This window comes from Mesocricetus auratus, unplaced genomic scaffold (genome assembly GCF_017639785.1).
Source record: "Mesocricetus auratus isolate SY011 unplaced genomic scaffold, BCM_Maur_2.0 Super-Scaffold_100676, whole genome shotgun sequence".
NCBI classification, from domain to species: Eukaryota; Metazoa; Chordata; class Mammalia; order Rodentia; family Cricetidae; genus Mesocricetus; species Mesocricetus auratus.
In genome coordinates, this window is record NW_024429266.1 from 146,305,732 (window position 1) to 146,331,953 (window position 26,222).

The 26,222-nt window shown below is 37.4% G+C and overlaps 1 protein-coding gene across 4 annotated transcripts in view; it reads left to right on the forward strand.

Annotated features, from left to right (window-relative positions):
- The window catches only part of Exoc6b (exocyst complex component 6B), a 437,176-nt gene that overhangs the window by 216,119 nt on the left and 194,835 nt on the right, over nucleotides 1–26,222 (forward strand). For all 4 annotated transcript variants that reach the window (XM_040738232.1, XM_040738230.1, XM_040738231.1 and 1 more), the window contains 9 exons: nucleotides 2,034–2,117; nucleotides 2,517–2,563; nucleotides 4,274–4,394; nucleotides 7,225–7,296; nucleotides 8,146–8,243; nucleotides 10,492–10,597; nucleotides 14,048–14,157; nucleotides 17,663–17,774; nucleotides 23,873–24,007. In XM_040738232.1, the coding sequence (XP_040594166.1) occupies nucleotides 2,034–2,117; nucleotides 2,517–2,563; nucleotides 4,274–4,394; nucleotides 7,225–7,296; nucleotides 8,146–8,243; nucleotides 10,492–10,597; nucleotides 14,048–14,157; nucleotides 17,663–17,774; nucleotides 23,873–24,007 (885 nt within the window). The remainder of the gene's footprint in view (nucleotides 1–2,033; nucleotides 2,118–2,516; nucleotides 2,564–4,273; nucleotides 4,395–7,224; nucleotides 7,297–8,145; nucleotides 8,244–10,491; nucleotides 10,598–14,047; nucleotides 14,158–17,662; nucleotides 17,775–23,872; nucleotides 24,008–26,222) is intronic.

A 26,222-nucleotide genomic window follows, 5' to 3' on the forward strand; every position in this document is an offset into this window, starting at 1 on the left:
AATAAGTTCTCTCCTTCCTCCATGTGGGACTCCAGGGATTGTACTCTGGTTGTTGTTGTTGTCTGGCTTAGATATAATACCTGCTAAGCCGTTTTACCAACTTCTATTCCATTTTGGAATATTTCTGACCCATAGTTGGTTGAGGCTAAAGATGCAGAGCCCACATACATAGATGGCTGGCTAGCTAGTGTATACATTTTTTACCTCTATTAGGAAAGACATCCGTAGAAAGGTTTTTTTATTTGACCTTTCTCTCTTCCAATCTTAGGCAGACATGATCCCATTGTTTTTGATCGTGCACATTTGTAATGTTTATCTGCAGAATATGTGTTTGAACTTGGTTAGAAGCTGATTTTCCTGCTTCCACATACCTAAACACAAAGCCTCATTCATTTGTCCACATTAGATGGCAGTCATCATTGTTTGTGTTTTACTTCTGGCTAGGCGAGAACTTAGACAAATGAAGAAGAATTTAGGTTTTTTACTTGTGTTTTTATTTTTGTTTTCAAACATTTATTCGGTGATTCTGACATTTGTATGGTTGGAGAATACGTGCTTGAGGAAAGCAAGTAAGGATAGTTTTGTGGATAAAGACGTTGAACGTTGTTTTCCAGAAAGAATTCACTAAAAGGAGCATGCATATACAGTGTGCTGCTACTTCTCTGTGGAAATGTGTGGGTGGAATACAGGTTCCCAGGGGGATACATTTAGAGGAGAGTTCACCAATGAGTGTATGGTAACCATCACCAAGTATTGTTGCGGAGGGTGGCTTTTATGTTCACTTTGCCCATTTCATGTTTCTAAAAGTCATGATTGAGCCTCAGGTTAAGAACATTTAGTCACAATGAAGTGTTTTATTACAAAACCCTCTCAAAACCCTCTCAGTACTATCTTCCTAGGGATGCTGTCACAAGTACCACAAACTATATGACTTGCAACAACAGAAATATGTTCCATCCCAGTTCTAGAAGCTTGAATTACAAATTAAAAGCATTTTGGCATCTTAGAGGTCCACACCCTTTGAGACTATGGGAAGAATCTTTTTTATTTCTTCCTGGCATCTGTGGGTCCCAGCAGTTCTTGGTGCTCTAGGTCTGTGTTGACCCACCTTCCTCTTTCAGCACATGCCATTCTCCCTGTCTGTGTCTTTTTGGGTCTACTTTTTTGGGGATATCATCCATAGTATACTAAGACCCATCCTCCAGCAGGCGTGATCACACAATTGGAGTGATCATATCTAAATTGTTGCTTGTTCCAGCTAAAACATTTAGAAATTCTGGGAAGGATGTGGCTTTGGGGGAGATACTGTTCAACCCAGAACAGAACTTGTGAGTGTAGAGCTCATGAGCCAAATATTGTTCTGAACACCACTCATGTTGAGTTCAGAAAACCTACCCAGTGTGTTTCCCAGGAGAGCTATGAATGTGGCCAAGTGCATTTGTCATATCACAGTGTCAAAAGGTTGGACACCCCTGCCTGGGGGAATACTGGAAATAATATATATCAAGAATTATGAGGGATCATCTCTTTTGTTCTTATTCTGTCCCTTCTTGGTAAGACTCTACCTGAGAAAAGGATTTGCCATCCTCAGCTCTCGCCTTTCCCATTTTCTGTTGACCCTTTGATTATGAATGATTTGAAAGCTATCTTTCATTCCGAGCATTTTTCCTTCTAGAATGTTTTATTTGTTTTAAAGGGACATTTTCTTGCTTACTATAACATTTTAAGGTTGTTTATTTTACCTTCATTTTTATGAATTTGTGATTATTGACTCAGAAACCAGCCTTGCTATGCTGAAGCTTGTGTTCTGATCATGTAAAGGTCACTCCTGTCTATCCTTCAGGGTTTGGTGATTAGGTCCAATAAATGGCCATAGTTGCTTTTATTATCTGTGATTATTATTATCATTATTACAATAGTAGGTTTTGAGATATATGGTCTTCTTCAAATTCCGTACCTGAAATCTACTACATTCTTTTCAATTTCAAGGATAATTTATTCAATTATATTATTTCCTCTTGCTTGTTTTACAGGGTGCCCGAGAAACGTTTGAAAATTACTACCGAAAACAGAGGCGAAAACAGGCTCGTTTAGTTCTCCAGCCTCCCTCAAACATGGTAGGTTTGCTACTTGCATTTTCCATACTTTTTCCCTTTTCTTTCTGGTAGCTGAACATGTGTGCATGTGTGCATCTGTGTCTGTGTCTCTGTGTGTCTGTATACCTATGCATGTGTAACTGCCCATATCTGCTTGCTGTCAGTCTGACACATCTTTGGTGAATGTGCCTTGAAGTAAGAATAGCATTAAACATTCCTTAACTATTATGTGCCATCTATTATTCTAAGTTCTAGGTATGTATCAGGTTAGTTAGTTCCCATTGTTAACATGCAGAATCATGGCATTATCATTGTGTTTATCTCATAGCCTATGAGATTAAGCTTCCTGAGAATAAGTAATGATTTTTCACATCTTAAAGTAATAACACAGAAACAGTAATTTTGCTTTCTTTGTTGCAGCATGAAACTTTAGATGGCTACAGGAAATATTTCAATCAAATTGTAGGGTAGGTACATATTTAAGTTTCTATACTTAATTTGTAAGACTTATAAAAGATATACCTTTACTTGTGAAAATTTCTTACATTCTTTTTGGCAAATTCAAAAGAAAAGACTTAATTCTTCTTACAGTTTAGAGGGAACATCTTCTGGGTCATGGTAACACACACCTGTAAGTCAGTGCTTGTGGAGGTTGAAAGAGGAGGGTCATCCTGGGTTGCATAGAGATATGCTGTTTGAAAAATAAAAAAACAACAAACAGTACAACTTACTGGTTTCAGCATTATATTCTTGGAGGGTACTTTTGTGACAAAATAAATGAAAATGGACTCATAATGGAATATGCTTGATGTTTTGTTTCTTCATTCTTTGTTCCAATATGGAACAAGATAATCAATCCCATTGGCAGAATTTTTCCAGACAGTAAAATATTATAGGTCTAAAAGAATTTAGCCATTCTGTCACAACTATTTGGCTCTTTGCCAGTCTAAAAACAGCTATGTATGATTCAGAAATCTGTAAGTAAGACTATGTTACATTAAAATAACTTTTATTAAACACTTTGCTGCCAGACTGGTCCCACAGGATGGGATGCAGTGGTTGCTCTCATCAAATGGACATAGTGGTGTGTAATTAAGGTTACTGAATAAAGACCCCCATATTCAAGCAACTTATTCCAAGTATGAGATGGCAACTGTGGTTAAAAGAAAGGCAACAGAATTTAATTGTTCCATAGAGCTTGCTTGCCCACTTCTTCCTCCTTCCCTCACTTTTTCTCTAGCTTTCTGTCTTGTTTCTTCCCTTGCTCTCTTTCATCATCAGATTCATATTGCTTCAGTGTAGTGAGTAACTCTCATTATGCCTATCATTGAGGTTTGAGGGATATAACTACTGTTAGAGTGATTGTCTAGCATGCATGGGTTTGATCCTCAGTAATGCATAAGACCAGGTGTGGTGGCAAACATTTATAATTCAAGCAAAGGGCCATAGGGGGTTGGAGGATCAACAGACTATCTTTGACTACACAGGCAGTTTAAGTGCCATGAGATATGAGATGTTGGTGTGGTTTTTTTTTTGTTCATTTAAAAAATCCCCTAATTAAGTTTTATTTTGATTTGAGTGAGCAGAAAGGTAACTGAAGATATGTTTTAAATGTACAGTAAGCCACAACAAGGGAATTTAAAACATAAGTTTATAATTTTTAAAAATATCCCAGCCTGAGCTTTTGTTTTTAGGCAAGGTCCTATAAAGTTACTTTTAAACTCATTCTGTAGCTTAGGCAAGGCTTACTTTAGCCTCCTGGGTTACTGGGGTTATAAGCTTGATTTGCAGACTTGTTTTGATGTATATTATGTTGAATTCTTAAAATTTATAAATTTTAATGCTTATAATCTGCTTAAAATGAGTTTCCTGTTTTTAAAACTATACTGAAAGTAGGCTGTATGAGCTGTGTATGCTTTACTCTTTCAAATTGTTGTGCTGTGTGGTTGACATTCGTTAGAAATGAAAGCTCAGTCTTAGTAGAGTGTCTAAGATATTAATATGATTGTAGATATATTCTCAACATGTTAAGTAATTTCATTTATTATAATTAATAGCTTTCTTCAGAAAAAAATTCTCCCTGAGTTAAATGCCAGCTATTAATATCATAGCTTAGTGGTCAAGATATAACAACTGTAACATCTAACATCTGTGCTTTCTTTTCTTCCCAATATCAGCTTTTTTGTTGTTGAAGATCACATTTTGCATACAACCCAGGGATTAGTGAATAGAGCCTACATTGATGAACTATGGGAAATGGCACTTTCAAAGACCATTGCAGCATTGCGCACCCATTCGGTAAGTAGCATGATGTCCCAGAAAGTGTTCACTTACCATTGAGAATCTGCATACTGTTTAGTGTTGCCCCGATTTAAAGTTGACACACATATCTTTGGCAACCCCTATGTGGGGATTGTGGAAGTGGTTCATTTAAATTTATGAGTTCTGCAACACTGAGCTTGCCTTGTTAATGCTATCTGCAATAAGAAACAGTCACTCACGTCTGTCCATAATATTTTGTCTGTCCAGCAGTGTTCTGTGTATTTCATAGACTTCATTCTCACTGTGTACAAAGTGATGCTATCATTAGTACATTGTTATGTGCTTCATATTTATTCATTCAAAAATACCTCATGTGTTATATACATTTATACATATAGGTAAAGGATTGCTGTAGTAAATGTTATGCTCTTTGCTTCTAGCTCTACAATTGACCTTCCTCTCTGCTTGCCCAGGCTAAGATGTCTAGACTTTTGCTGGCCAACTACCTGCTAAACTCATAGAAGGCAGTACGGGCAGGATGATGGACAGTTTATTAAAACTTACTGTTTTAAGCCATCAGTAAGTAAGAGCTTAGCAAACCTAAAAAGAAAGTCTATCATTTAAAAAACTACAAGTGAAAAACAAGGAAAGAGGTTATAGTATTTCCTGAGTGGGAGCGATGAGGTTCTGGTGAGCATATTTGAGTAAGTACTTGCAAGCAGCTAGTACTTACTGGGGCTGTTACAATTACAGTTACAGCTATTACCTTTTTTGTATATGTTCTATAAAACAGAAGAAAATATTGGAAAGACACCAAAAGAAAACCAAATCCAAGATAAAAATAGTTCTTTGAAAATTCATGAGTATCAGATAAGAAATTTAATTCAAAGATTAAGGCTGCATGCCATTTCATCATCAAGAAGACAAAGCCAAAGTCAGAAGTTTATCCCATAGTCATAAAGAGGTGGAAAATATGAGAGGAATAGCTAAGAAACATGAATAGTAGCAGAGACTTTGGAATATAACTGATTGAGGTTGAGAAAATACAGTGTCCAGCAAGTTGCCTGTAGTAATAGAATAGTAAAATAGAAAGGATTCAGTGAGTGACAGTGAGGAAACTGACAGCAAATCCAGATGAACAGACATGCAGACTCTTCATCGTATCCATCACATTAGCTAGTTCAATGAAAGGTGAGTTACATTCAGAAGTATTTAATGGACACTTCAGATTTTTTCAGGTAACAGGCTTTAATGGCCACTTCAAGGTAATTAAAACATCTTATCCAATAAAATATGTGGCAGGAAAATTGTGAAAAATAGAAACCTTTAAACAGAAAACTTAAAATTAGGTGGCTTGAGTAGGTCCATTTATGTCAATAACCCAGTAAGTGTAGGAAAGGTGGACCATGACAGTGCCTTGGCCAGTTTTTACATAAGAAGAAGCAAACAGTGTAGAATGAAAGTAAAGTAGAAGAGCTCCAACAGCAGGATTGGGGCTGTTTTGTTATTGATATTAGTTTTGACACCAAAAAACAAGGGTCCTTTACAGGGAACAGTGTATGTAGAAGAAAAACATACGGGAATGGGAGAAACTCAAATGTGTCCTCTTTATGGGGACATTGGACATATTGCCATCAGATCCTGAGAGGTTACATGGAGAACAAAAAACAAAGTTATAACTGAGGTAATTAGAATATCAGAATTTATGAAAATTCTAATTGGTAACATATACTCTTTAATCTGCCTGTGAAAACTCTCTTCTAGGTCAGCTAATTAATCAGTTGTGTGCGGGCAAGGTTATATATGGTATTTATTTGCAATTTTTGTTTCCTGTTTATTTATTCTTGTTTTATATCCCCTGTACTGTTTAATACCTTTTTTCTTCATTGTATTATTAGACTTACCTGGATGCCTGTATTACTGATTTCATGTTTATCTTATTTAAATGACCAAATCTTTATGTCTTTTTTACATCACCAATTTGTCACTTTTAATTTTCTGTATTTCATTTTATTCCATAATTATGGTTATTTGGCATTATTTTCTATAATTGTAATCACTGCAGTGTTTGGTCAGGTTATTTTCTTTTTTTTTTTTCCTTTTCTTTTTTTTTTTTTTTTGGTTTTTCGAGACAGGGTTTGTTTTGGAGGCTGTCCTGGAACTCATTCTGTAGACCAGGCTGGCCTTGAACTCACAGAGATCCGCCTGCCTCTGCCTCCCGAGTGCTGGGATTAAAGGCGTGCGCCACCAATGCCCGGCCTGGTTAGGTTATTTTCAGTCTTGTTTTTTTAATATTTGCATAAAAAGAAAGATAAACATATATTTTGAAAATGTCTTTAGTCACTCAACACAAGTTTTGATATAAAGTATTTTATTGTTGCTCATTTTTAAATAATCTATCCATTTTGGTTTCTTAAAAATTTTTTTTAATTTTAGTTGATTGCTGAACCATCTTTTTTTTTTTTTTTTTTTTGGTTTTTACGAGACAGGGTTTCTCTGTATTGTTTCTGAGGCTATCGGTCCAGCCCGGCCTCGAACTCACAGAGATCCGCTTGCCTCTGCCTCCCGAGTGCTGGGATTAAAGGCTTGCGCCACCACTGCCGGGCCGCTGAACCATCTTTTTGGCCCCATTTTGTTTTTTTCCTTAGTGAATTTCAAAATGTATTTCCATATGTCAAAGAATTTGATCATCTTACTAAACCCCACCTCTTTATTTCTTTTGTGTTTGAATCTGTTGTTACCTTGTGCTAAGAAATGGTTAGACACCTCCAATAGGTGCTTTTACCAGCTGGTGCATTAGGCAATGTCATAGTAAAAATGTAATTTTTCATAAGATATTTTTCTCCCTTTTCTCCATTTCCTTTAGTCCTACTGTTCTGATCCAAACCTTGTGTTAGATTTGAAGAACCTCATTGTACTCTTCGCTGACACACTTCAGGTATGTGTGTTGTTGACACTTGTCTTTCTGGAGTAGAATTCCATCAGCTATGAGTTACTGTGTTCTCTCTAGAGCCTGGTTCACTCCTTTGAGTTTTAAATGTTTATTCTTTTCCTAGCCCTAGATATTTCTACCTCTTTATAACAAGCAAGGCTTTATTTTGGCTAGTTATGCTCTCTTAAATAGTTCATAAATCTTTTTTTCCCTCAGAGGAAAAAATTGCTTGCACCATTTGGAAAATTAGACTTTTGGTTTTTTTTTGTTTTTTTTGAGACAGGATTTCTCTGTGACTTTGGACGTTGTCCTGGGACTACTCTTGTATACCAGGCTGGTCTCTGGCACTCACAGAGACCCGCCTGCCTCTGCCTCCCGAGTGCTGGGATTAAAGGCATGCACCACCACCGCCCGGTGAAAAATTAGACTCTTAAAAGTGTTTGTAATTCCATCATAGCACCCTTGTATCTTGTAGTGTGTTCTACCACCATCTTTTTAGTGATGGATGGTTTGAACCATGTTAGAGTAGCATTAGGTATTAGTGAGATGATAGCAGCTGCACTTTCTCTCTTTTCTTTTCTTGGAAAATTGCTTTGGGTAGTCAGTAGTCATAAAGGGAACTCACCCAAGAGTATATGTTGGTTTAATTTTTTTATCATTTTCTTTTTTATGACTAACCTAGGAATTTTGATGTGTGTGTTTTTGAAGAGCTAAACACTAGATGTTAGGTAGAGATGAACAATTCTGATGTCATTTTTTTTTCATTGCTGTTTAAATAATGAAACATCTTTTGGCACTTAATCTTACTTTTGCTTGTGTAAAAGACTCCTTTTTTAAACAAGTCTATTTTTTCAGGTGTATGGTTTTCCTGTGAATCAACTTTTTGATATGCTTTTGGAAATCAGAGACCAGTATAGCGAGACTCTGTTGAAGAAGTGGGCAGGGGTTTTCAGGTAAGTGGCTACAGTTGTTTCCATATTCCTGTCCTTGCTTGCCCTATGCATTTGCGTCTTTTGGGGAGATAAACACGACTTTACAAAATATAATGAGCAACAAGAGCATGTGACGTAGATTTTTCTAAGTTCTCCAATTTATGATTCAGAAGTCAGTTGAATTATAATGATTTGCAAAATGATCTTCCAAGGTATCCTGTGTCAATATATTAGTATCTGCTGTGTTGGGAATACCCCATAGTCTGTTTTTTAAGTTTGCTTCCTTGGATAAAAGCAGTTTTTGTTTGTTTGTTTGTTTGTTTCACACCATCCAGATAGTCTTGTCTTTTTACTCTATTTTATACTTTTTGTTTTTCTTGAAGACCATACTTAGTTTGTTAGTGGTAGTTAAGAAGTCATGGATAGAAGTGCCTTAGGAAAATGTTTCATTTTATAGCCAAGAGACGTCTGTGTCCCAGGGTGATCTTGAACCCCGATCTTCCCTCCTCTACCTTTTAAGTGCTGAAATTATTGGTGTGTCCTACTGCCTGGTTCACTTTTGAGCCATTCACTTTTTGGTTTTTTGAGACAGGGTTTCTCTGTCTTGCTTTAGAACCTGTCCTGGAACTCGCTCAGTAGACCAGGCTGGCCTCGAACTCACAGAGATCTGCCTGCCTTTGCCTCCCAAGTGCAGGGATTAAAGGCGTGTGCCACCAACACCTGGTGAGCCATTCATTGTTTGATAACTCATGTTATCATTCATCATTTTTCATAAGCAGAGAACTGGCTTGTGACAGTCCATTTTTGCAGCATGTTATTTAAGTAGTTATTGCAACATACATACAATAACGAGAAGCTATTCTGGAAAATTTCCTCCTAGCACAGGCCTCTTGGGACTATTTCTTTTATACACATCTCTTGTTATAGGACGTAAATCAACATACAAAGTCAGAGCTTTTCTGTATTCTAAGATCAAGCATGCTGAGAAAAAAAACTCAGGATAACAATTCCCATACATCATCACTGTACCCTCAAATATATATAATAAACAACAAAGAAACCTAGGAATAAACCTAAACACCAAGGAGAAAGACCTCCACAATAGAGAGTAAGCACTCTGAAAAAGTTGAAGAAGACACTTTTGGTTAGAGGACCTCCTGTGCTCCTGGGTTGGTGGGGCTAGTATTATGGAAATAGCTCCACTGCCCAAAGTAACATACAGGTTCAATGTAAACCACTTTAGAATCCCAGCCCCTCTTTTTTTCTTTTTTTGGTTTCTACGAGACAGGCTTTCTCTGTATTGTTTTGGAGCCCAGTCCCTCTTTTATCCCAAGAGGTCGTCTTGCCCGTTGCTTGTATCTCCTTGTCAGCTTAACTTGTTTTCAAGTTTCTTTTAAACCTTCAACCTCATCTTTTAATCTTACCCTTCACAACAGTTCATGAGCATGTCATTATTTAGTTAAATTCGTCCATATATTATTGTAAACATATACTTCTAGAACTCAGATGTATGTAATGCTGATAATTGCTTTTGTAGTAGGGTTATTTATGCAGGTAATAAAGACAACATTGAATAGCCACAGCTTTAATGGGTTTCTGCTTTCAGAGGATTCTCAAGGAGAGATTACTTATTACTGGAAAATATTTGTTATTAGCAGAAGATAGAAGAGAAAAAAACAGTTATTTTTCCAATCGGGTGGTGGTGGTGCACACATTTAATCCCAGTCCTTAGGAAGCAGAGGCAGGTGGATATCTGGGAATTTGAGGCCAGCCTGGTCTACAAAGCAAGTTCCAGGACACCCTAGGACTATTTGACAGAGAAACCCTGTCTCAGGAAAAAAAAAGTTATTTTTCTTCTCTGACCGTTTCCTAGTGAAGTTAGAATACACTATCTAGAACATAATTAAAACTGTGATTATGATCCAATATATCTTACTAAAGTGATCAGCTTCAGTATTCTCTTCTCATTTACTTTCCACTTGCCTTTAATTTTCTGCCCATTTGTAAATCACAGTAACAGACACTAGAAGGTCATGTTTATAGTTGTGTTCCACTAGTTTCAGAGCTTAGTTACTTTCTGATTTCTTTTTTAAATGCCCAAACCAAAATGGCTGAATTGTAGAAGGAGTGTAGTAAGTTAAGGACTGGGAGGTGTTTATTTGAAATTGTGCTAAACATAAAATCATTAAATTGTCTCATAAAGTCTCTGTGTTGAGTAACCTTCCTCCCTTCCTCCCTCCCTCCCTCCCTTTCTTTTCATTTTTCATAGAAGCATACTTGATTCTGACAATTATAGTCCCATACCAGTAACAAGTGAAGAGACATATAAAAAGGTTGTAGGACAATTCCCATTTCAAGATATAGAACTGGAAAAGGTAAGGGATACATTAAGGTAAAATTCTCTCTCTCTCTCTTTTTTCATTAGATTAATTTCTCTGAAACTGAAATACTTAAGGTCAATAGATTTTAAAACACTTTCAAAGAATTTCCTCTGGGTCTTAGATGTACAAAATTATCTCATTAGGAATCTGTAAAGGGCTTGGAGGTCTTACATATCTTTAAAGTTTGTCAGATCATTGGGGCAATGCAATTTGGTTAAAATGTGAAATTCTTATTTTGTTGTACTGTTCAAATAGTTTCTTCTAAAACCAGACATTTAAATTTGCTGTCTTTGGTATAATTGTATTGTTTTGACTATGCATTGGGTGGTTTCTCCACACCAGAGTTACAGTACAGAAAAGTTTTCCTTAAGCAGCCCCTTCTTACCCAAGCTCTCTCTGTTGCACTTAAGCCCTACACATGACAAATGTGAAAATACAGGCTCAAGTATTGTCTCTTGCTATTTACAAAGTTACAGAGACTTGGAATCATGTGGTTCCATGGCACATGCATCACTGTGGGAAGTCAGAGCAATATCTCATACAGGGCAGGAACCTAGATGTAGGAATGATACAGTGCGGCTTACTGGCTCGCTCATTCATGGTTTGCTCAGCCTGTTCTCTTACATCATGAAGCATCTTCCCAACTATGGCATCACCCATAGTGAGCTGGACTCTCCCCCATCCATCATCAATCAAGAAAATGCCCTACAGACTTGGCTACAGGCCAATCTTATGGATGTATTTTCTCTGTTAAGTCTGCTTCTTTCTATATGACCCTAGTTGACATCAAGTTTACATAAAAACAAGCCAGCACAGTTGGTCTCTTGTCAACATAACACACAAATACATTGCTTATTAAGGTATAATCTTTCCTTTCTTGTTTACTCCCCAAATCACATGTTAACATCAGTATAAAACATTCCAACTTTTGAAACTTCTTCAGTCTTTTAAAAAATTCAGACACTTTAAAATTTTAGTCTCTAAAACTCTAAAGTTTCTTTCAACTTCAAAGTTTCTCTAGAATAGCCAATGTTTCTCTAAAATGTCCAAAATATCTGTAAAACTCCAATGTATCTCTACTGTGGGCTCCTGCAAAATCGAATATAAGTTAAATACTTTCTTTCTCCAAGGAGGAAGAACTAGGGCACAGTTGTAATCAAATCAAATCAAACCCAAAGTTTCACCAGTGTAAAACGTCAGTGTTTGATGTCTGGGATTCATGATCTTCTGGACTCCACAAATGGTCAGGGATACTGCTCTGGCTCTGCAGTATACAGTTTGTTTCCTAGGCTCGGGCTAGCTCTACTCCACAGCTGCTGCTTTCCTTAGTGGTTGTCCCATGGTAGTGGCATCTCCAAAATGCTTGTGTCTTTCTGAAACTATATACTCTCCTACAAGCAATAGCTTCCTCTGGGCTCTCTTCAGGGGACTCTGACCTGCCACATGCTGCCAAGCCTTAATGTCTTTCTATGACCCCTTCAATCCTGAGTCTTCAACTTGAACTGAGGCTTCACATTCCCTGTTAGCCTCTCCTAAGCTCTCATGCCAAACCATAGCTGCTCTTTATTAACCTTCATGCCTTAAAAATCAGTACCACCTGGAGTACTCTTACACATTACCAAGTGCAGCTGCCAGCATGTGGTGCAGCCTTGGCTCCCATTGGACCACAACCTCTATGTGCTCTAATGAGTCTTTTTCTCTGTCCTGCCAGTCAGCTCCCAAATAATGACAAGGAGACTTAACTATTAGTTATGAAAACTCAGCTTATCGCTTAGGCTTGCTCCTAACTAGCTCTTATAACTTCAATTAACCCATTTATATTAATCTATATTTTACCATGTGGCTTTTCACCTTTCCTTTATTCTGTATGTTTGACTCCGTCTATGTGTTTCTCCAAGTCTCCTATGTACTTAGATTCATCTCCTCTGGATTTTCTATCTCCAGAAATCCCATCTATACCCCATGCCTAGCTATTGGCCATTCAGCTTTTAATTATACCAATCACAGCAATACACCTTCACACCGTGTATAAATATCCCAGAACAATATGCTAACCCCGAGAAGATACTCTCAGATTTATGTCCTCAGTGGTGCTGGTTTCTTTTTAATCATCACTAGTTTCTAGGTTCTAACTAACCAGCATTGATTGTCCTACTAAAGCAAAGGTTTTACTTAAGTAGGTAGGGCCTCTTTTTAAGTACAGCCAGTTCTTCAGCTCCAGCTGACTAGAACCACAGATTCTTTTTTTGTTTGTTTGTTTTTGTTTTTCAAGACAGGGTTTCTCAGTATTGCTTTGAAGGCTGTCCTGGAACTCACTCTGTAGACCAGTCTGTCCTTGAACTCACAGATATCTCCCTACCTCTGCCTCCTGAGTACTGGGATTAAAGGCATGTGACACCAATTCCCGGCTGAACCACAGATTCTTAAAGTTCAAGAGATCAAATTGCCCTATTAGAGTCTGTAAGGGATTCCCAAACTTCTCTTTTAAACTTTTCAAGCCAGGACTCCATCTTCTGCATTGTTTTCAATATTCTTAACTACTAAGTTCACATAATAGTTCATTAAGCCTCAAATAGTCAATAGCTTTTCTAGTCCAAAGTTCTAAATTCCTTCATGGTTGTCTGAATAAACTTGTGGTCAGGTCTGTTGCAGTCATACCCAACAACTTGGTACCAGGTTTTGACTTATGGTTTCTATTGTTATGATGGAACACCATGACCAAAAAGCAATTTGGGAATGATTTGTTCTAGCTTACAACTCTCAGGTCTTATCTTGAGAAGCAAAGGAAGCAACTCAAAGAAAGAATCTGGAGCCTGGAACTGAAGCAGATGCTGTGCAGGCCTGCTGTTTACTGGCTTGCTTGCTTAGCTTACTTTCTTATACCACCCAGATCTACCTTCCCACAGTGAGCTGTAACCTCCCACATTAATCATGAACCAAGAAATGCTTTAGGGCTGGAAAATGGCTCAGTGGTTAAAACACTGTGGCTGCTCTTGCAGAGGACCCAAGTTCGATTGTAAGCATACACGTGGCAGCTCACAACCACCTGTAACTCTATTTCCAGGGTATTGACACCCTTCTTATAGCCTCGCCAGGTACTGAATATATATGGTGTGTATGCATACATGCAGGCAAAATGCACATGTACATAAACTAAAATAATAAGTGAATAAAAATAATTTAAAAAGAAAATGTCCCACAAACTCACCTACAGCCTAATCATATGGAGGCATTTTCTTGATTAAGATTCTTTGTTTCCACATTAGTCTTGTTTGTATCAAGTTGTTTTATTCTTTTAAGTATTAGAAATCTCTTGGAAGTTTTTTTAAACATTTGATACTGTTAAGTCAGTACCTTATAAAGTAGGATAGTGTATAAGTGTATAATTTTCAAGTGTCTTAAATGGATTTAGTGACTTGCTTTCATTAATTCTTGCATTTACAGCAGCCATTTCCCAAAAAGTTTCCTTTCTCTGAATTTGTGCCAAAAGTTTACAACCAGATTAAAGAATTTATCTACGCCTGCCTGAAGTTTTCAGAAGATCTTCATCTAAGGTATAACAGAAGACACTGGGAACCAGTCTGGTGCTGAATTTGTTACTTCCTCTAAAATATATACTGTGTAAAATATTTGCTATCCCTTTAGCTATGAGTTTGGAAGCCTTGGTATAGGCTTTGAATGTGGGACACTCCTTTTTATAGTTATGATGGAAGGGAAAAGATTTCGAATAACCTAAAAAAGTATATATTACATTTTTGGCAATACCAGCAGAAAATTACTGGAAATTTTAGTTTAGTCTACTCACTTTACTATTCTACTAGATAAAATTTTATAGTGAGTTTGGAGCCATAACACAGTCTTTAAAATAGTATTGTTGCTCTGTTTGCATGTCTGTCTTAATCACAGGCTTCTTTGTTTCTTTGCTCATTTATTGGTTTAGCCATCTTTTGGCAAATATCTTGTCAGTTAGGTACTATTTAGTTGTAAGGACATTAAGAACCTAAAAGGAAGGCCTTTATCTCCAGGGAGGATTTTACCTAGCTGAGGACTGGAAAACTAATATTAATTGCTGCAGAAATTCAGGATCTATGCAGCAGCCACATTGCCCATACCAAGAGTGCCTACACTTGGTAAACTTACAAAAATAATGAATGAACAGTGCATATCATATGTCCAGCTTTTCTGAAAATAAGTTCTTTATTAACCATTCTACTACTTTGGGTTGAATATTAGTCTTCTGGTATGCTAGGCAAGTTCTATACTATGAGCTGGTCGTCAGTCCTCATTACTTTAAGATGCTGAGACAATATCTTGAGTTGCTCAGCACACCTTTGAGTCTCATCTGTGTCCTATGCAATACTTAAACTTGCTTTCTTCCTGCATCAGCCTCCTATGTAGTGCAAAAAGCTTTGTTAATTATTGTTCTTACTATAAAAAAATGAAACATGGGTATTGTACAATTAAATTTTCTATCTAAAACCAAGATTAATTTTATAGAAAAGCCCTCCCGCCCCTGAAATCAGATTCCTTTTGAATGGTAACACCAAGACATTTTTTCTCTATGGCTTCAATCCTATGATTGTAGCTGTACAATACACCCCAGTGATTGTACAGCCTCATATCAGAGGTCAGTCTTTAAGATCTTAGGTATGTTATTGACAGGAAATTATTTTAAGTCAATTGTAAATGGCCTATTTTCACTTTGGGGGAAAGATAATATTGGGATAATGTGGGTAAATTGTTTTTCTTATTTGAATCCTAAGTTTTTGAATGAAACTTTTTTAATGTTATAATAGACTTTTTCTTCTTTCAGTTTTTTCTTTTGAGAGTTGATTGCTTATTAATTCGTTGAGCCAAAACTTCCTTTGATGAGTTTTATATTCACAATTGAAATGAAATATTCCCTCAATTTTAAGAATTTCTGCATTTCTACTTAATACTGAATTGACATTTGCCTTTTACCTCAGAATATATTTTCCTTGTAAGTTGGAGTCAGAGATCATTTCTTAAATTAGAACTGTCTCAGAAAATACTTAATTTGTCAAGTGGGAAACATGGGAAAACAGTCCTCTAAAAGTGTCACCAAGTCAGAGAAACATTAGTTGCAGATTTCTTATGCAGTTTTAAGAAATAATTGTTAACTTTTCTGTATGAATATTTTCCCTTCCAACAGCTATTGCTGAAAATTATTATATATTAAGAAAAGCTGGATTTAAGAACAAGAAAAAGAAAACAAAAAAACCCTGTAGTTTATCCAGTTGACTATACCTTCAAATTTTGTATTTGAACCAATAATATCTGCTGAATATGCATTGTGCAAATAAAAAGAAAATAGCCTTAAGATACACACACACACACACACACACACACACACACACACACACAGAGAGAGAGAGAGAGAGAGAGAGAGAGAGAGAAGCTGTATTATCCATAAGTTCTGAAGCTATGTTGCTATTTTTAATGTTTTTGTCAGTAACAGGTCTCTTATAATAAAGTGGTACTTTGACATTTAATTAAAAGTACAACGCACATACAGATTTTGTTTTCCTTAACACTATGAAGTTATTCTTTGTGAAGAACTTTGGGGTGTTTTGGCTTTCTAAGCAAAAAAGAGAGTGAGTCAGAGAGAGAAAGAGAGGGAGAAGAAGGTGGAGAGGGAGAGGGAGAGAGAAAGAGAGAAAGAGAGAAGTTTGGAGACTCTGTTGTCTGGGTAAGTACCTCAATTGATGAGCATCTTTGGGGCCACTAAGAGAACAGGAGAGAAAAAGTGTTTTAATAGAATATTAAAATTGCCTTGAAATACCATCTTACCTCAATCTAAACAGCTGTTATCAAGAAATCCAACAGCAAATGTTGGAGAGGATTCAAAGAAAGAGGAACCCTTATTCATTGCTGGTGGGGTGTAAATTAACCATAGCCATTATGGAAATCAGTTTGCAGGTGCCTCAAAAATAATTAAGAATAGAGCCACCATATGACCTAACTGTTCCAGTCTTGATTTATATCAAGAGAACTGCACATCCTATCACAGATATTCATACATCCATGTTCATTGCCTCTCTATGAAATAGAACCAGCTGAAATGTCAGCCAACACAAAATTGATAATAAAAATCTGGTACATATTAAATAGAATACTTTTCAATTTTAAAGATAAATAAAATCACTAAATTGCAAGAAAATGGGTCTACTTAGACTGTTTAATTTTAAGTGAGGTCACTCAATCTCAGAAAGAATAAAACTCTTATGTTTTTTTCCCTCAGATTATAGCCTGTAATGTTACATTCGTGTTTGTAAATAAATACACATGTGTAGTATAACATGTGGAAAGGAGACTAAAAAGGGTAGTTTAAGTGATGAGGAAGATAAACCCAGTTAAAGAGGATGGATGTAAACTAATGTTTTATTTCTTGTTATTTTTTCAGTTTTTAACTGTTATAGGTGTGTGTGTGGGTGTGTAGGTGTGTGGGTGTGGGTACGTGTGTGTATTAGGTAAATGCATAAAAATATAATTGATACTGTCTCTGCTTCAGAATGGTTCCTTTTCTGAAACTGTGTAAATTAACCTGCACTTCTTTTTTAATGTATTTAGTTGTTATTTGCGTTGGTGTTTTGACTGCATGTATATCTGTTATGAGGATGTCAGTTCTTGGAGCTAGAGACAGTTGTTAACTGCTATATGGGTGTTAGGAGTTGAACCTGGGTCATCTGAAAGAGTAGTCAGTGCTCTTAACCTCTGAACCATCTCTAGCCCCTACCTGCACTTCTTAAATTATTCAAATGTGACAAAACAATCTAGGCAGATTTCTGTAGATAGAATTTTTCAATGAATGCAAAGTAACCATTTAATAGAACAAAATCTGAAGGTACTTATTAAAGTACTTGGAATACTTTCTGGCACACATTACACAGTATATATCATTGCTACCTTTACTACCACTGCTGCCTCTGCTTCTGCTAATCCAGCTACAACTCTTATTTCTGTAAGAACTGCTGGCACCTGCTCATTTGCCAAATCTAGTTACCCAGGCTGCAACTGAGTTCATCATTTACATTTCAGCGCCACTGAAGTTGATGACATGATCCGTAAGTCTACAAACCTGTTGCTGACCAGGACTCTGAGCAACTCCCTGCAGAATGTCATTAAGAGAAAGAACATTGGCCTTACTGAGGTAAAGTAGCTCTTAGTGAAGGTGACCATGCCAGATGTCCTGTGCATGCTCTTTGCCTACCTACATTTTTTATTGATGCCAGGGGTCTTAGCACTTGGGTACCTTGGTCCACGTTAGATTTGCTTGGCTTTTATTGTTTTGATGTCTCTCGGATATGATTGGTAAGTGCTCTATCACCATGTTACCTGGTGATTTGTGTCTCTGTGTGTGAAAGTGTGTGTGTGTGTGCGCACGTGCATGCTAGCTCGTCTGTCTGTCTGTCTGTCTGTCTGTCTACCTAAGAAACAAGCTTGCTTCACATGTCAATCCCAGCTCCCTCTCCCTCCCCTCTTCTCCCGCCACCCACTAACATCCCCAACCCCCACTCCACTCCCTAGGGAGGGTGAGGCCCTCCTTGGGGGATCTCTAGAGTCTGTCATATCATCTAGGGCAGGACCTGGGCCCTCCCACATGTGTCCAGGCTGAGAATGGGTTCCCAATGTCCATTTGTATGGCAGGGATAAATACTGATCTACTACCTGAGGATCGATAGATTGCCAAGGCCTCCTCACTGACACCCAAATTTAGGGGGTCTGGATCAGTCCCATGCTGGCCTCTCAGTCCTCAATCTGGGGTCCGTGAGCTCCCCTGTTCAGGTCAGCTGTTTCTGTAGGTTTGATCAGCCTGGTCTTGACCCCTTTGCTCATCACTCCTCCCTCTCTGCAATTGGGTTCCACAAGTTCAGTTCAGTATTTAGCTGTGGGTATCTGCCTCTGCTTCCATCAGCCACTGGATGAAGGCTCTAAGATGGCATATAAGGTAGTCATCAATCATAATTGGGGAAGGGCTTTTAAGGTATCATCTCCACTATTGCTTAGATTGCCAGTTGGTGTCATCCTTGTAGATCTCTGGACATCTCACTAGTACCAGATATCTCCTCAAATGTTTAATGACTTCCTCTATTATGGTATCTCTTACCATGTTCTCTGTTCTTCCCCTGACTCAACCTTCCTGCTCCAGCATGTCGTCCTCTCCCTTCCTCTTCTCCCTTTCTCTTTCTCCCTGTTCCCTCTCCCCTCCCCCCATGCTCCCAATTCTCTCAGGAGATCTTGTCCCATTCTCCTTCTCCAGCTTACCATACATATCTCACTGAGGGTTCTCTCCATTTCCCATACTCTCTGGTGGTAGAATTGTACTAGCCTGGTGATTTGTGATTGAGGTCCAAGAGAGGAAGTAATCGCTTACCACCTCTCCTAGTAAAGGGAGAAAGATCTTTTCACTCATTTGTGATAAAGGATAAACGGAAGTTTGACTTACTAAAACCTAGTCATAAAACTAGAATGTTAAGATATTTCCTTTCCTTTGGAAATTTAGGGTTTCATAGTCACATCTCACATTTCTGTTCACTGAAGGTATTGTGTCTCTGTTCACTGAAGGTATTGTGTCCCAAGTGAGAGCTTAGGCTAAGGAAATTTTTTCTTCAACATTTATAGGCTGCAAATCATCTGTTTCTTATAGATCTAGTAGAGATTCAGTGTCAGTTCCTCTAGAAATAATGAAGATTTCTAATTGCATGATGTGAAGAATTATGGTGGAATTCAGAAAATGATTAAGGATTCTATACAATATTGTACTATACTATACTGTAATCTGCTACACTAGACTATATTACACTGCACTACACTACACTCTACTATTCTATACCTATTTTATGTATATATTATGCCAACTTATACCAAAGATGGTTTCAAACCAGAGAGATGAGCACTGGCATGGAGTCTTTCTTTCTCTTCATTGAGATAAAGAACACCATGAGGTATGACACTGGCTGTGATGGGGCTATACTTACAACAGTTTTTAAAAGGTGGAAGTCCATGTAGGCATGATTTCGATCTTTTCCTCATTCTCCTGAATTTGTTTTCTATTGCTTAGAATAGAATTGTCATGGATTGACTTTCTGTTTCTGAAAATGGCCTAGCTTTTTTTTTTTAACTAGGGAATATACAAACAATGAAAAGTGGGAGTAGGGCCAGAAACTCTTCTGCTGTTATTAGATTGTATTGTTTCCTTTCTGAATTTCAATTGGGAAACTGTACTTTTTATCTCTATCTTTATAATGTTTCTTCTCCCAGTGAATACATTCTAAATAGTAATATAAATAGTAAAGCATCAAGTAGAGTATGTGCTCGGTTCCTGAGAATACATAGACACACTTGATTTGTCATAATAGGACATCTTATTCTAATCTTTTGGTTTCTCCTAATTTAAAAAATCCATTTTAGAGCCGGGCAGTGATGGCGCATGCCTTTAATACCAGCACTTGGGAGGCAGAGGCAGGCAGATCTCCGTGAGTTAGAGACCAACCTGGTCTACCAGAGCTAGTAGGCCTCCAAAGGAGGCCAGAGGCCTCCAAAGCCAAAAAGAAACCTGTTTCAAAAACAAACAAACAAACAAACCAAAACAAAAAACTAACCCAAAAAAGCAAAAATACATTTTATGCTAGACCTGACAAGCACTGTTTGCACGTCCATGCCCCAAATGCTTAGTAATAGCAGTCAGTATGTACTGGTATTCTCTATGGCCCAAATACCTTTTTAAATACTTAGCATGTTCATTTAATGCTCATATATTCCAATGATTCATGATGTCATTGTCCCATTTAAACATAAACCTCAGAACTTTCCCAAGAACACATGACTGAACTAAGGAGCAGCATTGGAATCTAGGAAGCCTGGGTAAAGGCAAAATGTATTCAATGTATGTTTGTATCCATATTGCTGTCAATATGTCTGTTTTGAGCTAAAAGACAGTGAATATGAGTGATTTTAAGTTCTGCATTAGTATTTAGTTCAGCATAAGCTTTGAGATAACATTTGAAAAGGGTTTTCTTCTGAAAGCAAAACTGAAATAAACTTTGTTCTTTGCTCTCTCTGTTACTGGAACCATAAGAATTAAGGACTGGTCCTGACAGCCTTAGCAAGTGAGTCTCAGTTACACATCCTCACTGGGTCGGTCACGGGGACAAGTAATAGTGAAAAGCAGAGAAGGGAGTTTGATTTAGTGTCCACATTGGAAAGAGGAGCAAATAGATCCAGTGACCTCCATGTTCATCTTCAGGATCCTGGCATGAGGGTTATGCATATCTAGGAAGTCCTGGTCTGCATGTGGACCTGCTCCTCACTCACCCAATATTGTATGAGCTCCAGTCTCTGCTACAAGAAGTTTGAAGTTGTCCGGTTACATGAAATCTCTTTCTAGGAGACAAGTTACCCCCCTGGCTTGCACCAGCCTTTTTCTAGAATGTAGTTACTCTGGGGAAGTTCTAGTTCTCTGAGGTCTATTATTAGTCTGATAGCTGAAGTCAAGATTCAAGTGTCTCCCTTTAAAATGTCTTTCCTCCTTTTATGACAGGTATATTTCACAATAAATTAACTTCAAACACTGTAACTGGCCTGACAGAAATGATGATATATAAGGAAGTGGACCCAGAGGTGTGCTTGTAGGTTATAGCTAACATACAGACTTAGAGTTGTGATTATGTTAGCTCCCAGCAGACCTGAAGCAACAGCTGCTTCTTTTGTTTTTGTTGTAATTTAGACAGATGACCACAGAACTGTGTCCTGTTATGTCTTACACACCATATACCTCCTACTCCAGTCACAACAGCAGGGGCAGTGCTCATGTTAGTTATGTTAGGATACCTTATACTTAAGTCAAAAATTTGAATGAAACTGGAAATTTGAACTAGCAGTCCATTTATTTTGGTATTTTACTTGTTTTGTTCCTGGAGATGCATAAATTGAATAATGGATAAAGCTTTTTGAGCTGTGCTGAGATGAGAGGGAGATAAAATACCTTACAGTTTTAGGTTAATTCATTCTTGTAAATGAGACTAGTGTTGCTATTACTATTTAGCTTTTGTCTCCTTGCAGATTTAGCAGTTGGGAGCCATTAAAAGTATGTGGCTTCTTACTTATAGCTTTGGGTCAATCATCTGGAAGTTTTGGGTTGGTGAAATCTCTGCTTCTGGAAGCCAGACAAAGCAGATCTAAGAAAAATATATATTATATTTGAGAAATAAAACCTACTAGGAACATATGGCTGACATTATTTAAGATGATGACTACATTTCTTTTCTGGAGTTTTCTAGAATAGAGTGCTGGCTGTACTGTCTTGCGTCCTCAGAGAGTGTGTAGGAAGAGCTGGTGCACTGATCCCCAAAGGGCATTCTGTGCTGCAGCTCTCTGACTGTGGTCCCCTCAGGGTATTCTGTGCTGAGGCTCTTTCACATTTACTCTCATACCAGCAAGGACAGATGGAAAACTTCTTGTTCCTAGTGGGATTTGTTTATTTATTTTCTTTGTGTGAAGGATTTTTTGTTTTGGTTTTTAATAGATAAGGCCTTGCTGTGTAGCCCAGACTGGACTCAAACTCTCAATTTTCATGCTTTAGCCTCCTGATGGATTGTGACTACAGTGGCTTCTGTCACTTGGTTATAAGAGTTGCTGTTTGCAATACACTTTTTTTCTTTTGCTGGACTGCTCTCATAGGACTTTATGAGATACAATTAACATGTAATCTGTTGCTAATTCTGTGATTTTGAAACGATGTCAAGGATTGTTTGAAATATTAGTTGTGTTTTATGATACCATTGAAGGTGCTCAGACTTTGATGATAGTCTGTATGTTGGATTGCTTCATTTCATTCTTCTGTGCAGTTAGCTTCCAACGCTTCTCCCTTGCAAGGGTTTCAGAAGCTGTCATTCAGGAGTGGAGATCATCAGACCTTACTAACAGACAGTGTTCCCTCTGAAAATGGCATGCATGTGTTATAATCCTAGAATGTTTAAATAGTCTATTCTGTGCTTGGCAGTGAAACATAAGGGGTGACTGACAGCCTGCTGATGCAATTCATGGTGATCTCTTGTGTTGACAGATCTTTTTAAAGTCATGATAAATTACTACTGTGCCCAGCATAGCTGCCTTTTTCTTTTTTTTTAAACTGCCAAAATCCTGCAAAACAGAACAATTTTCTCTTTGACTGCCACTGTTTTTTAAAATTTCTATAGCATGACATGATTCCTCTTATTATTAGAATTTCTTTTGATAGACAGAATGTGTTCCTTATAGGTAATGCTGATTTTAAAATGGCAATCTCTAGTTCTCCAGTTTAACTTTCTTCCATTTATGCCACTTATATTAAGACAACCTTGCCACTAGCCACCTTTCATTATTCCTGGGGGACTGTTGGAACCTAGTAGTTTTCAGGGGATTGGTGCCATTTTCTTTAGTGATATAGATACCAGTAAGTTGCCCTTGCTCCAGTAAATTACCCCCCACCTAAACTGGGTAAGCAATTCTAATTAAACTCAGCGGATCAAAGGCAGACAGAAGATATGGAGGTAGGAGGGAGACTTGTTGGAAAGAAGGGCTCCAGTTACAGAAGGTCGTGATGGGGATTGAAGGACTGGAAATGCCTAAGATTTATTATATAATTGTGTGAAACTCAAACAATTTAAAGTTTAGAAAAGAGTGATTTGATTTAGATGATCTAAGTGTGATTTTTGTCCCTTGTAAAAGAAACAGAATCTAACAGAGTGCAATGAATTGTTCATTTTAAGGGGTATGCTTTTCTCCCAGAGTACTTTAATGTTGGTGTTTGAGAAACAGATTGAGGATAATTAGGAAAACTGTCAAGATCAAGGGATTTATCTTCTCTGCCTTCTGTGTTCGGGTCATTTATCTTATAAACTAAACTTGTTTGTTGGCTTCTCACAATCATACTAACATGTCTATATGTTCCTTAGGGCTACTTTTGAAAATTCTGTTGCCTTTTCAGTTACACTTATTCTTTTACTAGCTGTTTATTCATTTGATTTATTCAGAAATTATATTTCTTTTGTCAAGCCTATGATTAAGAATAGCAGCTTTTGACTTAGTTTAGCATTAAAAAAAGAATATATTTACTACACAGTGACAAGTGCCACTTTAAATCGGGAATACAAGATTCTCTAGGGGACTGTGGTGTTTTCTTGGAGGACTCTTCCTGTAAAGTAGCCTGTGGAGCACCCTCTTGATATCTCAGGTAAATGAGCATTGTGTGTGCTTACTGTTTTCTAGCTTGTCCAGATTATCATCAATACAACCCACTTGGAGAAGTCCTGTAAATACCTGGAGGAATTCATCACCAATATCACTAATGTACTTCCTGAGACGGTCCACACCACCAAGCTTTATGGTACCACAACTTTCAAGGTGAGAACACATTAGCATAGAGGGAATAGTCATGAGCAGAGTCAGTGGGCACAGTCTGGGCCATTTCACATGTGGCTTCATTTCTGCAAGATGATTTATGAGATGTCTTAAGAATAAGGGAGACATAAATATCAACTGTAATGCTGTATTTGGTAACTTTCTCCTTTCTGTGTCTAACTTTTTAAATCTTAATTTTTAGTGACAAGTCCTTACCCCAAATAGTTAGCCATTTTCTAGTTATTTTACAAGGCCACAGGATTAGTTTCCACTAGTCTTAGTCAGAGAAAATGACACCTGTGTAAAACAGAAAAAAATTTAGTGCTAGGTAAGTTTCTGGAACATAAACACTTTCTCTTAGAAGAATCCTGTGAGTCTTAATAAAATTCTGTACATTACATTGTGAAATTTTTCATGGGTAGTAATCAGAAAAATATTGCAGTTTTAAACATTAAAAAGAGTTAATTTGATATAAAGATGAACCTGAGTGGAGACCAGGCCTTGTTACTTAGTTCTGGCTGTTCTAGAACTCTGTGTAGACCAGGCTGGCTCTGAACTCCCAGACATCCAATTGTCTTTTCCTCCTGAACAGCTGAGGTTAAAGACTGCCACCACCACAGTAGGCATGGTTTGAGTTTTATTGTTATGTGATTGTTGTAGATATAAAACATGTTATGTAACACTCAAAATCCAAAAATGATGCCAATTAGATATATAGTAAAAGTTTTAACTATGATCCATGTACCCTGTTGTTTCCCGTTTCCTATCCTTTCATCCTTTATCTGTTTGTGGGTATAGTCTCTCAAAAGTAGCCACCAAAGAAGAAATCAAAATCAATCCATTTAATGATCATTGTGTGTGGGAGAGGGACTTTTGGAAGAACTTAACTATCCTCTATTGCTAGAAATATGTGCAGTGTTGAACATGACCCCGTCCTTCCATTTGTATGATAGCTGCCAGATTCAGTGAGGTGTTTACATGATGACCTAGACATTCTTCACATTACCAGTAAGATTACTTTAGACAAATTCATTACCAGTAGCCCTAAGTTCATGCCATTCCTTCCATATTGCTCAGTAATGTCTAATTACAAAAGTAATGATACCTATGGGCAGTTGGTTCAACAGTCCTCACCATTAATCTATACACCACCCTCCCAGAAACTTAGATCATTTCTGTATTACTCACATTTTGACAATGTAAAAGATAGTGTTGTCACATATATTTAGGTAATAATGTCATGGTAGTAACTTTGCATAATAAGTTCAGTGCCAGCTCTGTTTTTTTATCCTGAATAATTTCATTCTGCTATTGGTTGAATTCAGAGATGAGGAACCTACAGAAACAAAGCACTGATGACATGTTAATATTGGTACATTTTAAAGAACATTTGTCTAGTAAAGAGGCCCTCAGAATGAATGAAAATGTGATATGAGTGCTGAGAGCTTCAGGAATTTTAGTAGGAATCAAAATTATTCTTACATGGGATCATTCTTAGAGTGTAGATAGAGACTTTATTGTGAAATGTTTCTGTTTGTTCTACTATGAAAGCCAAAATATTTCTTCAAAGAAAATGTAGGAGTAACTATCATTCAGTGTTAGGCAGAGAATATGGTGTTACTGAATTACAATATAAGACTCAGTAGACTGTCTTCCAGGAGAAGAATATGGTAGATCTACTAATACTCTCCTCGGCCTGTCTTATTTATAAGATTTCAACGACTTTTCAAGTTATGTTCTGAAATCTGTTTAAAGGATGCTTGGTACTGTGTTATCCTGGATTTTAGAAAGGAAGTTTTCATTTTTTTTTCAGATAGAGTTTTACATCTAGTCCACATTATCCAAGAACTCACTGTGTAATCCAGGCTGACCTCAAACTGTAGGTAATTCTCCCACGTCAAACTTCTGAATGTTGGGAGCACATATGTGAGTCCCCATGCCTAGCTAGCTCCAGTATTAGAATGCTGAAGAGCAGGTAGGATGCTGTTGGAGTTGAGCAGCTACTTAAATGCTGAGCTGAGGAGGAGTAGTGCAGGGACATTAAAGGTTGGACTACACTGCTTTGGTGGGAAACATTAAAGCATGCTGAAAGCTTATTTTTACCAGGGCTATTTCAGATAAGCCATCCCAGAAGTCAATGTAAACATGGCATCGAGGAAAGCTCCATGTTGTGTGTTTTCCTAAGCTACTGTTTCCTGAGACCTTTCCCTTGCAGATG